Here is a 13267-nt window from a genome sequence, read left to right as displayed (position 1 = left end):
TAGCGTGATACGATTTCATTTTTTTAGTTATGGCAAAATAATTTTAGTCCAAGAGCGTATTCTAGTTAATTTCTAGCTAATTTAAAGTTCAGTCTTCGATTTATTGAAGTGAGACAGAAGATGGATCCTCTTTGGTTATGTGCGCAATGGGTAGTTGTTCGTCACTCCCTCGTTATGTAAACCCAGGTGAACATTCTTTCAAATCGTTTACCGAATGCATGGCTAAGGTATCATATTATTCACTGTTTAACGTGTGATAGGCCGACTTAATTGGGTATATTCCAGGAAATAATGAAAAATCATGAACTTACGTATTTTTATTTTCCTTTTTAGATTGATCTGGTTATGAAGAAATACCGTATATTGTAGGTAATTTTTAACATTAAGACATAATGTAAAGTGTCCACAAATGCATGAAAAGATGAAAGGTTTCGTACAAACATTGGCTGCATTTCTAGAACTAGTGGAATTAGACATTTTGGTACGCATAACTTTTACATAAACAAGTTAACATACACAAAATGAAAAGAATAACAAACTAAATATTTGTTCCTGAGATTTACAAAGTAGTTGAGCACAGTATTTGTATATGATCCAGTCTCTTGACAAGAACCACCCCCACCCCACGCCACCCCCACAAACAAGCAAACAAAAACCCAAACAAACAAAGGACTTGCAACAAAGAACTTGCAAACATGCTTGTAACCGTATAGATTCACTTTGTTTATGTGACATCCAACATTGTCAGCGACACGTTTCGCGTTGGTGTCTCGATGTTTATAAATGCAGATAATAAGTGATCCTAGAAGCCATGGAACGATGTATACCAGCATGGAACTACTGATACGTTATTAATGAATTTATTCACTAACCTTTGTATTTTATGAGTAGAACTACCACCATGCAGATCACCACAATGATTAACACGATGCTGACTGGCATCCATGGAGATGTATGGGATTCTGTGACTGGACCTGCATTAAAGGAGGTAAATTTAACATGACGCATGGGTTATCTGAAGGATAGAAACTAAGAAACTTTATGGATATAATAACACAATCAACAATACTTACTGCAATTAAGGACATTTGATGTATTTATTAAGAACTTACTGCGATATAGCGAAGAAAGCTTGCAAGAGGCAAAGACAAATATTTGCAAAATGACTAGTACCAAGAGGTGACCGGGCGGTAAATCTTGGGTGTTATCAAATCAATTACCCAGTTGTATGCATAGTACTATTCAAGTGGTGGTCCCCTACCTTTTGTAAATTTGTCATTGAGCGACTGACTTTGAATATGTCGGGATAGCCATGGAAGTTGGTTGAGTTACGAACGGAAACCAATTATAATTTTCTTATTGAAGTTAAATCGGTGAAATGATGCTCTCTGTACTTACGTTCTGTTTCGTCCATGAGTTCAATAAGTATATGCTTTGACTCCATTGCTTCACCGTAAGCCTCGCAAATGAGTACTGAAGGACTGTCATCGTTAACCGAAAAAGTGCTGGAAACGTTAAATGACTCGTCATCATTTTGCACTGTTATTTCAGAGCTTTCAAGTTCTATGGAATTGTTAAGCCATCTCAACCTTAGTTGTGACGAAACGAAAGCAGCTTCACAAGTCAGTGAGTCAACTTTTGTTTGCAATCTGCAATTTGCATTTGACTCACATTCGTCGATTCCAAACGTGGAACCATTGCGAAACGCTAAAGGAAAGAAATGGTAATTTAACTTGTTATTTACTAGCATTGTGATGGGAAATATTTGGAATACTTACACAACAACAATTGCTTGTACTGTTCAGCAAGTAAAAAAAAATTAATATTGAGTTGATAAAGCTGAAACAGTAGTGGATATGGTATTTGTTAGCCTGGACCTAAGTTATGCATGTCCTTTGACCGATCACTCCTTAGATGATCGGTAATGACATGTTTATGTTAAATAAGCAAACCTAACATGTGCTTTAATAAGCTAAAGTGTTTACCTTTTATGTATACTGCGGCGCTGCCATAGTATTCCGACGATTTAGTAACCACCCGACAATGATAATTCCCCACATCAGTGTACGTCATTCGGTATATAACCAACGTACCATCGCCAAGTACAGTGTGTTTTCCGTAAGTTTCATTAGCAAATTTGTCCGGGCTGCCATGGATGAAACTAGCAAGAGGTTTGCTCTCATTAAACATCGTACCAACTTTCCAGAAGTATGCCTGCGATTCCCCCCTTATAATGCAAGGAATGCGGGCTGTTTCTTCTTTCTCGTAGACAAACATCGGCAAGACTTTGCTAGTGACAAAACATCCTTTGTTTGAAGAGAGGAGTGGAGAATATAATAGAAGGATAGAGAGGAGAGGAGAGGAGAGGAGAGGAGAGGAGAGGAGAGGAGAGGAGAGGAGAGGAGAGGAGAGGAGAGGAGAGGAGAGGAGAGGAGAGGAGAGGAGAGGAGAGGAGAGGAGAGGAGAGGAGAGGAGAGGAGAGGAGAGGAGAGGAGAGGAGAGGAGAGGAGAGGAGAGGAGAGGAGAGGAGAGGAGAGGAGAGGAGAGGAGAGGAGAGGAGAGGAGAGGAGAGGAGAGGAGAGGAGAGGAGAGGAGAGGAGAGGAGAGGAGAGGAGAGGAGAGGAGAGGAGAGGAGAGGAGAGGAGAGGAGAGGAGAGGAGAGGAGAGGAGAGGAGAGGAGAGGAGAGGAGAGGAGAGGAGAGGAGAGGAGAGGAGAGGAGAGGAGAGGAGAGGAGAGGAGAGGAGAGGAGAGGAGAGGAGAGGAGAGGAGAGGAGAGGAGAGGAGAGGAGAGGAGAGGAGAGGAGAGGAGAGGAGAGGAGAGGAGAGGAGAGGAGAGGAGAGGAGAGGAGAGGAGAGGAGAGGAGAGGAGAGGAGAGGAGAGGAGAGGAGAGGAGAGGAGAGGAGAGAATGTGAATGTGAATATTTTATACATATATTTTAATATTTGCATTGGGCAGGGTAAAATAGATAGTTATCGATTATAGATTTTCATGCAAATCCTTACTCAGGTTTGAAAGTCGTTATTGTATCATTCATTTGGTGTGTATTATATATTATACGTAAGTTGTAGATAGTTCTTGGACTTGAATTTGAGATACTTACTTGTAGAGAAAACTGCAAGATATATTAGTATAAGATCCAAAGATGCCATGGTATGACGCTAATCAGTTCTCCTGTCTTTTGAAGAAGAAAAGTAAGACACAAAAGGAGTACGATGAAAAACATAAAAAAGGAAAGCAATATGACGGATGCCTTCCACAAGTGGACTTAATAGGATTTTGTGAAGATGTATGTCATAGTACATTTACACCTATACCTAAATAATGTTTTCCTATTATTAATGTATTAATGGACACCAATTTTCAAGTTGCTTCTTATGAAGTTGGAATGATTTATAATTGGGACTATTGTATTATGTGTGATTATGTACAAATGTATACAGATAGTCTACAATAAATCCTACGTAGCGGGTGGGATGGGCGTTATACACAAAGGTTCTTTGTCATCGGGTACAAAAACAGATCAATAAAAGATAAATTAATACACTTTCAACGCAACGCAAGAAAGAGTTGTAAATTAACGCACGAAACATGCACTGGTTCACAAGTGAGCTAACTTTAAGCTGCATTTTCATTGACTTCACCATATGTAAAGATAAAAATGGAAAGTGAACTTGTCACGAAACATTGCATTACAACAGAGGACTACAAAATTCGGGTATTCACAGTATGCAAACGTTATTACCAATTAACACTCGACAACTGGTTGTCAGCACGTGTTAGTTGCGTTAAGTCCCCTTTTGCTACAAGGGGTAATAGTAGTCTACTATGCAAATACAGTTTGAATTCATTTACAGTTATATCATTCACAGCTATATTCCTTAATACTACGTTTACTGTGGCAGTTGTTAAAATGCTTAAGGAACCGCCACTGGCATACTATAATACTACGTTACAGTAACAACCCCATATAAAAAGTGGAACCATCTTTTAGTTGTTAGTTACTTGTTGCGAGGTTTCCGCTATGCGAATATTCAGACAAAAATAATCCCGTATGAATCCAATTATGTAGAAGATATTGTTTTATTAGCATATAACTACTGAAATAACATATATACCTCCAACAGAAAGGCCAAGCGAAGATATCTTTTCTTTTAGCTGACAAAGATGTCTTCTCACATATAATATCTGCGTTAGTCGTCTTTTGGTCAACTTGGCACTCATGCAACCCGCTGTGATGACTGTGCCTTGCTACGTAAGTGTGTAGCATATATACACGTTATTAACTTTATATATTGCTATATACATAGATCTTAGTTAAACTCGAAGACGTGTCTAGTTATAATATAACGGTCAAAGTCCATGTTAGTCATCAATATCAAGGCAAACATCAAACTGAAAACCAACTATATTTCAAAAGTATTCATGGCACAAATATTCCATTCAGTGTATTGACATTTGTGTCTAGTGAAATAATTCTTACTCTTCTATCAACAAATGGCTTCACACTGAGATAGGGCCTTTGATTGTCAAGTAAGAAGACAATCCACGGCACTGCATTGCTAATCGCAAACCACATTCAAGACCAATTCAATATGGGTTGTACATTATCATGTTTACACTTCATAATCTCATTCACGCATTTCTTCTTTTACCACATGATATTTGACCTCTGGCGCCAAGTGACGATGCATTTTGATAATACGTAACTTTTGCAGGGTTTACGTGTAAGGATATTTCTACATATAGTAGTAGTAGTAGTAGTAAGTTGAGTCTCGTCTATCCGACATGCTCAGTGATTAACCTCCGCCACGTATCACGATCTCGCGCAAGGTCTATTGCTTCCTCGAAATTGTTAATATTAACGTCCTTAAATTGCGACTTTATTTTTCCAAGCAAGGTAGTCACGGGCCTTCCCACTGGTTTAGCGTATGTCTCAATGCTTCTCTTAAAGCAACCTTTGCTGGAGCGTCCTTCTGGAGTCTTGCTACATGACCGAAAAATCTCAATATCACTACTCAAATTCAGGGCATCATAAAACTGGAGTGTGCGCGTAGTGTGCGCATAGTGTGCACGTAGTGTGCGCGTAGTGTGCTCGTAGTGTGCGCGTCGTGTGCGCGTAGTGTGCGCGAGCGCCTTGGCGCAAGCTTTTATCGGGTAGTGTCCGGGTCCATACTAATGGCCCCTGATGGGGTCCAGAGGAGAAGCCCGGCGGTGGCCAAGGGGGCGGACTCACATCTAGAAATCTTCAAGTATGCTTCTCTTTGGTCCCTGAATTGATATGTCAGTCATAAATATATTTTAACAAAAGTCACATCTGACAAGTGATAGACTTTAATTAGGAAAACGAACTGTTTAACATCCGGGTGTAACCTAGGGTCCTTATCATTATCAATTGACTTGAAACTAATATCAGAACGGAAACATTCTTAAACTTTGCACACAACAATACAATCATCTTGTTACGCAGATGTCTACAACATTCACAAATATGGTATCATATCATATCCGTAGATTCTATATGCTGAGGGAAAGCCATTTGCGGAATTTAGGTGTAAATTTAATTTTAGGTATGTGTTATCATTATTTGTTGTACATGTACCGTGTTGGAGCATGTGCATCAATATTATTAATTAAAATATTAGAGGCACTGATATTTGAGCTAATAATGTAACTGATATAGGACCTTCATATAGACGTAATAGATATATTTCTGAATCTTAGTTTCACATAAAACGTTACATCTTACGAGCACTCTACGTTAATTGTTATTTTAACAAACCTCGTTAAAACCAATCAAACACACGGTCATCGCATCCGCAATGGTGCATATATACGTGATGGGCGTTCAACGAAACCTTGTTCTTTTTGAACGCCAATCCAACGATACATGCCTAGAATATTGAAATTGCACACTAATGACTAATGAAACCAGAACAAATGAAATGAAAACTCCGCTAAAACTAACAGAAATAGCAAATCCTGCCCATGCGTTTACTTTACCGTATGCCTACTTTCATATAGGAAGTGGAAGCATAGGGGCAGTTGCCCCTGCCCCTGTCCCTGCCCCTCTCTCCTTCACCATGCAGACTACTGACATACCTCGCATGGGTAAACCTTTTATCACTAATAAAACATGTTGTGAATATTATTACATAACTACTAAACTAGAACTTAACGTATAATTAGTAACATGGTTACAACATCATGACAAGCAGTTTGGCCACCAGGCTTAGCACCATACATGTATCTGTCTCGAAACTTCTATGAAGAATATATAATTATCTCAAAAACACTTTAGACATATCATGAGCGGCATTGCTAACCAAACTGATTGAACAATATAATGTTCATGTAGTGTTAAATTGCTTGTACTAGAAATGCAACATATAACATATGAACAATAACAAACTGGAAAGAAGATTAGCGAATGCTGCTGGCTTGCATAATCTGTTGGCTTAGCAGATAGTCCTCAGCGGTGTATGGGCGCGGTTCCCCATTTTGTTTACGCTATAAATGAAATCAGTTATCCTTATTTCAACCCAGTTGAAAGTTCTATTTTTCATCAGGTTGGGCAGATTATTACAAGTCTACCTCAATTCACAGATATAACAGGTATTATTATTTTTTTTTTTTAAATTATTATTTATTGAATTTTATATAGCGCAAACCCTACAAAGTTTTCGGTTGCGCTTTAAAACCAAATACAAAGAAAGATTAAACCAATCATAAGAAAATAAGATATCAAATGGCGTAGAAAAATATACAAGATGAATGTACAAAAATATACAATTGTTATGAAAATCAAAGAGAAAAATAGAAAATGCAAAATGCAAAAGGTATGCCAATTACTTATTGAAATGTGTGGTTACAATTGTAAATGACGGCAAATGGTTGCAAATGTATAATTTGTACGGGACGTCAATCATGGGGGTGGACAGGGGGACACGTCCCCCACATTCTGAAGGGCGTTCTTCTTGGTTTATTGCCTGACTCATGCAGGCGCTTGGCCTATCTGGCTCGTGATAACTCGTGTATCTCATAAAAGGAGCATAAATATTGTGCTATGTGAGATTTGGTTTAGTCTCAGCTGCCCAACCTGATGAAAAATCGTTTAGCCCATTAGCATATCTCGACAGCAAGCTCCCGATGAACGCTTTGATTCGACTATCTTCCTTTCAAATTGTTTGACGTTTGAAACAGAGCCTATTAGGGCGCTGTATAATGGCATAGACACACATTAATTTATATTTTGTGAAGGCATCTGGCAACAGTAGATTGAATTATGTCATGAAGTCATATGAGATATTAATTGGTTTATATCTTATATGATATCACAGACCTACTTTTAGCCACTTCATGGAAAATGGAGAAATTTAGCCAACCAATATAGGTTTCATTCGACCTATACCACATCTCGATTTGAGGTGGGTTATCACTTACAGTGAGGGAATATATTTCTTTTTACATTGTTTGCCACCGGAATGTCGCTTTAAAGGAAAGTGAATCATGCTATTGAAGGCATATGAGCTGTTAACATGTTTTTCTCTTGTATAATATTTGAATAATTTATCAGCCGAAAAAATTCTAAATAAAAAAAATATTTGCATGAACTGTCTGCAATTAAGCAAGCATTTAAAATGTTTCAAAATGGACAAGAATATTATGGCAGGAAAGTAAATTGTTTGGAAGTAAAAATATTGTTAATTTAACCATTGACCGTTGACCCATGACATCATAAGTCACCTACGACACTTCTCACATACCCAGACACAAATCAACCAATTTTGACGTGCGCAAGGTGTGGTGGGGTGAAGGCCTGCCCGACCTACGGTAGTCAGTCGGGTGAAAACTGGTTCAGTCGGTGATCATTTGCATTCAGCCGGAGCAGAATTAGACCATAACTACGATAAGACACTCCATCCAACCCCCGCCCCCCCCCCCCGCCCACGCCTTATCAGCCTCTTACGTTCACAAAGTATTTATAAACTCAGCTTTGCGTTAAGAGCTGCTTAATGTAGACCTAATTTATTGTATAAATATGCCCAGAATGTAACAGTTTACGTCTGCAGTTTGTTTTGTTTTTCCTACATGAAAGTCGGCGTCGATGACCCCAGGGGAGCACCCCTCTACCTTTATAAAATCATTGACTCGCCTCTGTCCATCCCATGGAGCTTCAGGTCCATGTCTAGATCTTTCACTTAGAGTTATACTTATAGCCAAAATAACCATAATTTTATAGCCTAAATAAACCCCAGAATGCATGGCACCATTTGGCATCAACTTTGTTTTTCAGGTTAAAGTCCATTTACTAGGGGTATGATATTGTTATATTAAAAAGACATACACACAGCTTAAAAATCAGACAACCAGTCTGCGATCTTGCCAAACAACGCGGCAAAAAAAAAGTTTTCTTTATCGCTACTGATGTTACTGATGAAACTGATGTTACGTTCACAGGAACTTGGTAAATAATGCCTTGCAAGGGAAAAGGTCATCTATGGAACGCCAAAACGGACATTATTCAGTAACTTTTCATGCAACTTTTACTCCATCTACAGTACTAAATTGTGTGTCACATAATGAGAAAAGTCATTATGTGATGGACCTTTTACGGAGTATAATAACCAAGGCTTGAATTTTTATTAAACAGTCTGTCAGCTGTCACAGAAAGGTCTCCATTTCGGACATAAATCATATTGTCATTGTTATGCAGATTTTACTGCCATATAATGACTGAATTCACGAAAAATCGTAGTCATTATGCGGCAATATTTACAGTCACATAATGACCAAGAAAGAAGGGAAAACTAATTATGCGGCAATATTATTGATAAATAAGGTCTAACGTAAATCTTACTCATTATTCGGCAATCTTTCAGTACTACAGCAGAATGACTCCCGTTAACTTACTCGTTATTCGGCAACATTTACTGCAGTAGAATGACTAAAGTTCTTGTCAAAACGGACATAATTTTACGCTGCAGCGGCGCATAATAAAGACAGTGTGATTTTTGTCCGAATTGGCGACCTTTCTTTGACAGCTGACAAAAAAATGCACATATAATATTCAAGCCTTGGCCCTTTAATCTCCGTGAAAAGAACCTCACATAATGACTTGTAATTGTTTTTCTCATTATGTGACAAAAGACTTACTACAGTAGAGGGAGTTAAAGCTGCATAAAAAGTTACTGAATAATGACCGTTTTAGCGTTCCATAGTCATCAAAATAAAACAGGAGTATACACCACTGATCTGTACGTGGTATACAACCATAGAGATGAGATGACAAGACGTGCAAGGAGCGAGTAATCCCTTCATACAAAGCTGATGGCTCGGATTAGGTCTTTGGACCATTCTGGCAGTGTCCGAGTCATTGTACCATTGATAGTTTGGTAGTCTAAGTATTTTCCATCACATTCACTGCACACACACAAAAAAAAAGAAGGGAATAAAGTCGATGGATGTATTGTCAGACCACAGGCCAACAATGATTCCTTGGTAATTGCTGGATAGGTTTCTGATTTTTATGGTTACATCTCTATGTTCCGACGTCTCTATGTTCCGACGTCTCTATGTTCCGACGTCTCTATGTTCCGACGTCTCTATGTTCCGACGTCTCTATGTTCCGACAAATTGTTTGGACTCTTAATTTTTTTTGACCAAAATTTTTTTCGGACCCATTTTTTGTGACCCAATTTTTTTTGGACCCTAGTCTTTTTGGACCCAATTTTTTAGGACCCATTTTTTTTCGGGCCCATTTTTTTGTGACCCAATTTTTTTTGGACCCTAGTCTTTTTGGACCCAATTTTTTAGGACCCATTTTTTTCGGGCCCACTTTTTTGGACCCAATTTTTTTTCTGGCCCAATTTTTGTTCACCCAAATTTTTTTGTGGACCCAATTTTGTTTGGACCTAATTTATGTGGACCCAATTTGTGGGGACCCATTTTTCGAACTTAATTTTTTGGGACCCATTTTTTTGGGACCTAATTAGGGGTCAGGGAAAAATTGGTCAGAAATCATGTTGGTGCAAAAGTTGGGTCCCAAAATAATTTGGGTCCGAAAAATTTTGGTCCAAAATAATTGGGGTCCCAAAAAACATTGGTCAGAAAAAAATTTGGTCCGAAAACATGTTGGTAAAAATTTTGCACAAAAAAATATGGGTCCAAAAAAATTGTGTTCCAAATATTGTGGTCCAAAAAAATTGGGTCCAAAAAATGGGGTCCGAAAAAAAATTGGGTCACAAATGGGGTCCGACTAAAATTTGGCAAAAAAAAATAAAGTCCAAACAATTTGTCGGAACATAGAGACGTCGGAACATAGAGACGTCGGAACATAGAGACGTCGGAACATAGGGATGTCACCGATTTTTATAGTAGCCTATACAAAAGTTCTCCGCCAGTAGGGAGGAACGCTTTTGGTCTCATCGGTTATATATGGGTACAGGTTCACTTGCTTTTAGTTGAAACTTGCCTATCCAGTGCCTTGTTTTGGTGAGTCATTCTGTAATATTGTGTGACGTTTTTTTAGTTACTGAATGTTTAATATCAGTAAACAAACCTACTCTCAAAATCTAAACTGGGATGGACTGTACTTAAATGATATTAAATCGAAGCCCTCTTACGCAGAGGACTTGGAGTTGGAAAATAGGTGGTAAAAACATGTCAGTTGGAAATTTTGATCTATGCAAACATCTCTTAAAATAGTTTAAGCTGATCGTACTCTTGAAAGGAAAATTCTGATTTCTGAGTCAATAATCTTAGGCTATTTCTAATATTACTAATTTTAGGCTTACATTATACTACAATAATTGACGAAATTTGAACTTCCAATTGACCGCAATCCTCGCTACCAACTCGGCCATGTACAGCTGATAATAATGTTGAAAATACTACAAGCTAACTTTAAAATTGTCTGAATACGGCCAAATAGGTGTTCGATTTATTGCACCTTAGCGGTATAGCATATTTAAGGTACAAAGAATTGACAACCCATTCGTGTAGTATGCTGCTAAAAATGTTGATATTGGAATTTCAATTAGTGTTTTGGTAAGTGTTCACGGTTTTGCCAACTCGCTTGTTAAGCCTTCCTCTTGGTTTGGGGACAAAATATCATGTTCTGCATTGCTTCTTGCCTTACTACTGTTAGTGCTTAATGTAAATTCTTCGTGTTACTCTTATATGAGATATAATTATGCACATCACATGGTTGTTGTCATTGTATCAGGGGGTAGGAAGCTTTCAAAAAGTGTGGGGGGGGGGGCACAACACCAGAGGGGCAATTTCTCATTCCACAACCACCAATCACCAACACACCGGCCATATCACTTAAAATATATATGATGTGTTGGTAAGCTATCAGTACTATTTATTGAGATTGTTTATTGTTAATTCATGCTACAAAAACATATGGGATGCCATAGCAGGTTCAGACTAAAAATAAATAATTGAAATAAAATATTAAAATTAACAAAGGCTTAACATATCCAAATGACAGTTCTTCATCAAAGGGGCACATTTTATTTGCCAGTGGGGCGCCTTTGCTAGTTTCGAAAAAACGGTCCCACAGTCTCCCCCCCCCCCGGCTCCTACCACCCTGAATTGCATAACATAATTGTGGTCAGTTTGGTCACCAACAGTTCTATTAACCTGCGGTATGGCACCCCTCCTTACAAATCCTTGGCTACTAGGATGATTAGTTCCTTAAAGAGGGTTCCTTATTATAGGCGGTTACAACTGTCGAATCTCACCACACTGGAGCTTAGGAGGTTACGTGGGGACTTGATCCAGGTTTTCAAGATTGTGTATGGTTTCGACAATTTATCCTTTACCGACTTTTTCATGTTTGCAAACAGTAGTTGTACTAGAGGTCATCGTCTTAAACTTCAAAAGTCGCATAGTAGGATTATATATTCGGCATAACTTTTTTGTCTAATAGGGTTGTGAATGAGTGGAATGGTTTGCCTGAGAAAGTTGTACTTGCAGTTAGTGTCAATGGGTTTAAGAATGCTTTGGACAAGCACTTTAAGCATTGTAATCGGGTCTGAGTGTTTGTGTCTTCAGTTTTTTCCCTCTCTTTATAGGGTCCTTGATGGGGACTTGAGTGTCCCTCCTGATCCTTTTTTCTACTAAACTAAACTAAATCCGCCATGATTTGGAAAATTAAGATTCTAGTCGGAATATTATGATTTTACACCCCCAATCACAAGACCGTGGCAACGTCCCTGGTACATTGATGCAACTTACATCGGTATGTACGATATGATTGTGTGTTGCCCAGTCACCTACTGGACTACTAGGGCATTTACATGTAGCACTATGGGTAGCTCACTGTAGAACTTCCATGTACACACTAGGCACATATATACAACACTATGTACGCGAAGGCACTGTGTAGTTCCCGTGAGAAGTCGGCCACGCGTAACGTAAGGTCACTCTTCATCTCGTTTCACAGTGAGCATGCCAAGATCAATGGAGCTGATCCTAAGCAGGATATCAGATCCGGATCTAGAGTAAAAGCACTCTTCCTCTTCCTTCCACCTCCTCTGCCCCTCCCCTGGACTTCCCCCTCCAGTGGCGGAGCGTCCATACAGTCAGGGGGCAGATGCCCCCCCCCCCCCTGACGGACTCAAATGGACTGCTGGCGCCCTTTTCAGCTTTTTACTTATTCGCGACTATTGACTTTTTATTGCGCGCTCATTTACCTATTGACATTTGTCACATTTTGTTGGCGATGACATCTATTTTTTCTTCGTTTATCTACAAATTAGCAATGCCCGAGAAAGGGTCATTTTCGGCGATCTAGGGAGAATCTTTACTCAACAAATTTCTGTACGCTCCGGGCCAACCTGTGGTGGCGCTCCGCTTAGATAGTGTCGAAAGCGCCCCTACAGACCATTCTGGCCCCCCTGACCGATACCCTTAGCTCCGCCACTGCCCCCCCTCCTCTCACCTCCACCTCCCCTGGACTGCTAGGATGTAAACTTGCTTTTAAACGAGGAGTTAGGACGTTTGCAAAACCTTTTTAACAAAAACAAGAATATACGTGTGTAGTGTCTACATGTTCTTCCTCTAACGTGAGGAGGAGTAGCGTCTGTATCTGGGTTTTTGATAGAACATTTCATGCATGAATTGTCCAAAATATCTTGAAATTTAAACGAAAATGCGATATCATCGTAAAACGGGAAAATCGGTAACGTTCGGCGGTATTAATTATCGCTAATTATCCATATTTATCATTGACAGATCATCGAATACACGCTGGCCC

General features: G+C 39.1%; 1 protein-coding gene across 1 annotated transcript in view; it reads right to left on the bottom strand.

The window, feature by feature from the left end:
• The window catches only part of LOC139977396 (uncharacterized), a 55543-nt gene extending 51264 nt beyond the window's left edge, over window positions 1-4279 (bottom strand). The window contains exons 1-6 of the mRNA XM_071986692.1: window positions 4119-4279; window positions 3104-3178; window positions 1986-2306; window positions 1399-1707; window positions 873-974; window positions 312-339 (exon numbers count right to left, since the gene is read on the bottom strand). Of these exons, the coding sequence (XP_071842793.1) occupies window positions 312-339; window positions 873-974; window positions 1399-1707; window positions 1986-2306; window positions 3104-3152 (809 nt within the window). The 5' untranslated portion in view covers window positions 3153-3178; window positions 4119-4279. The remainder of the gene's footprint in view (window positions 1-311; window positions 340-872; window positions 975-1398; window positions 1708-1985; window positions 2307-3103; window positions 3179-4118) is intronic.
• Window positions 4280-13267: the final 8988 nt, after the last annotated feature.

This window comes from Apostichopus japonicus, chromosome 12 (assembly GCF_037975245.1).
Source record: "Apostichopus japonicus isolate 1M-3 chromosome 12, ASM3797524v1, whole genome shotgun sequence".
NCBI classification, from domain to species: Eukaryota; Metazoa; Echinodermata; class Holothuroidea; order Aspidochirotida; family Stichopodidae; genus Apostichopus; species Apostichopus japonicus.
The sequence above is the reverse complement of the archived record's forward strand: the minus strand, read 5'-3'. Positions and strand labels throughout refer to the sequence as shown.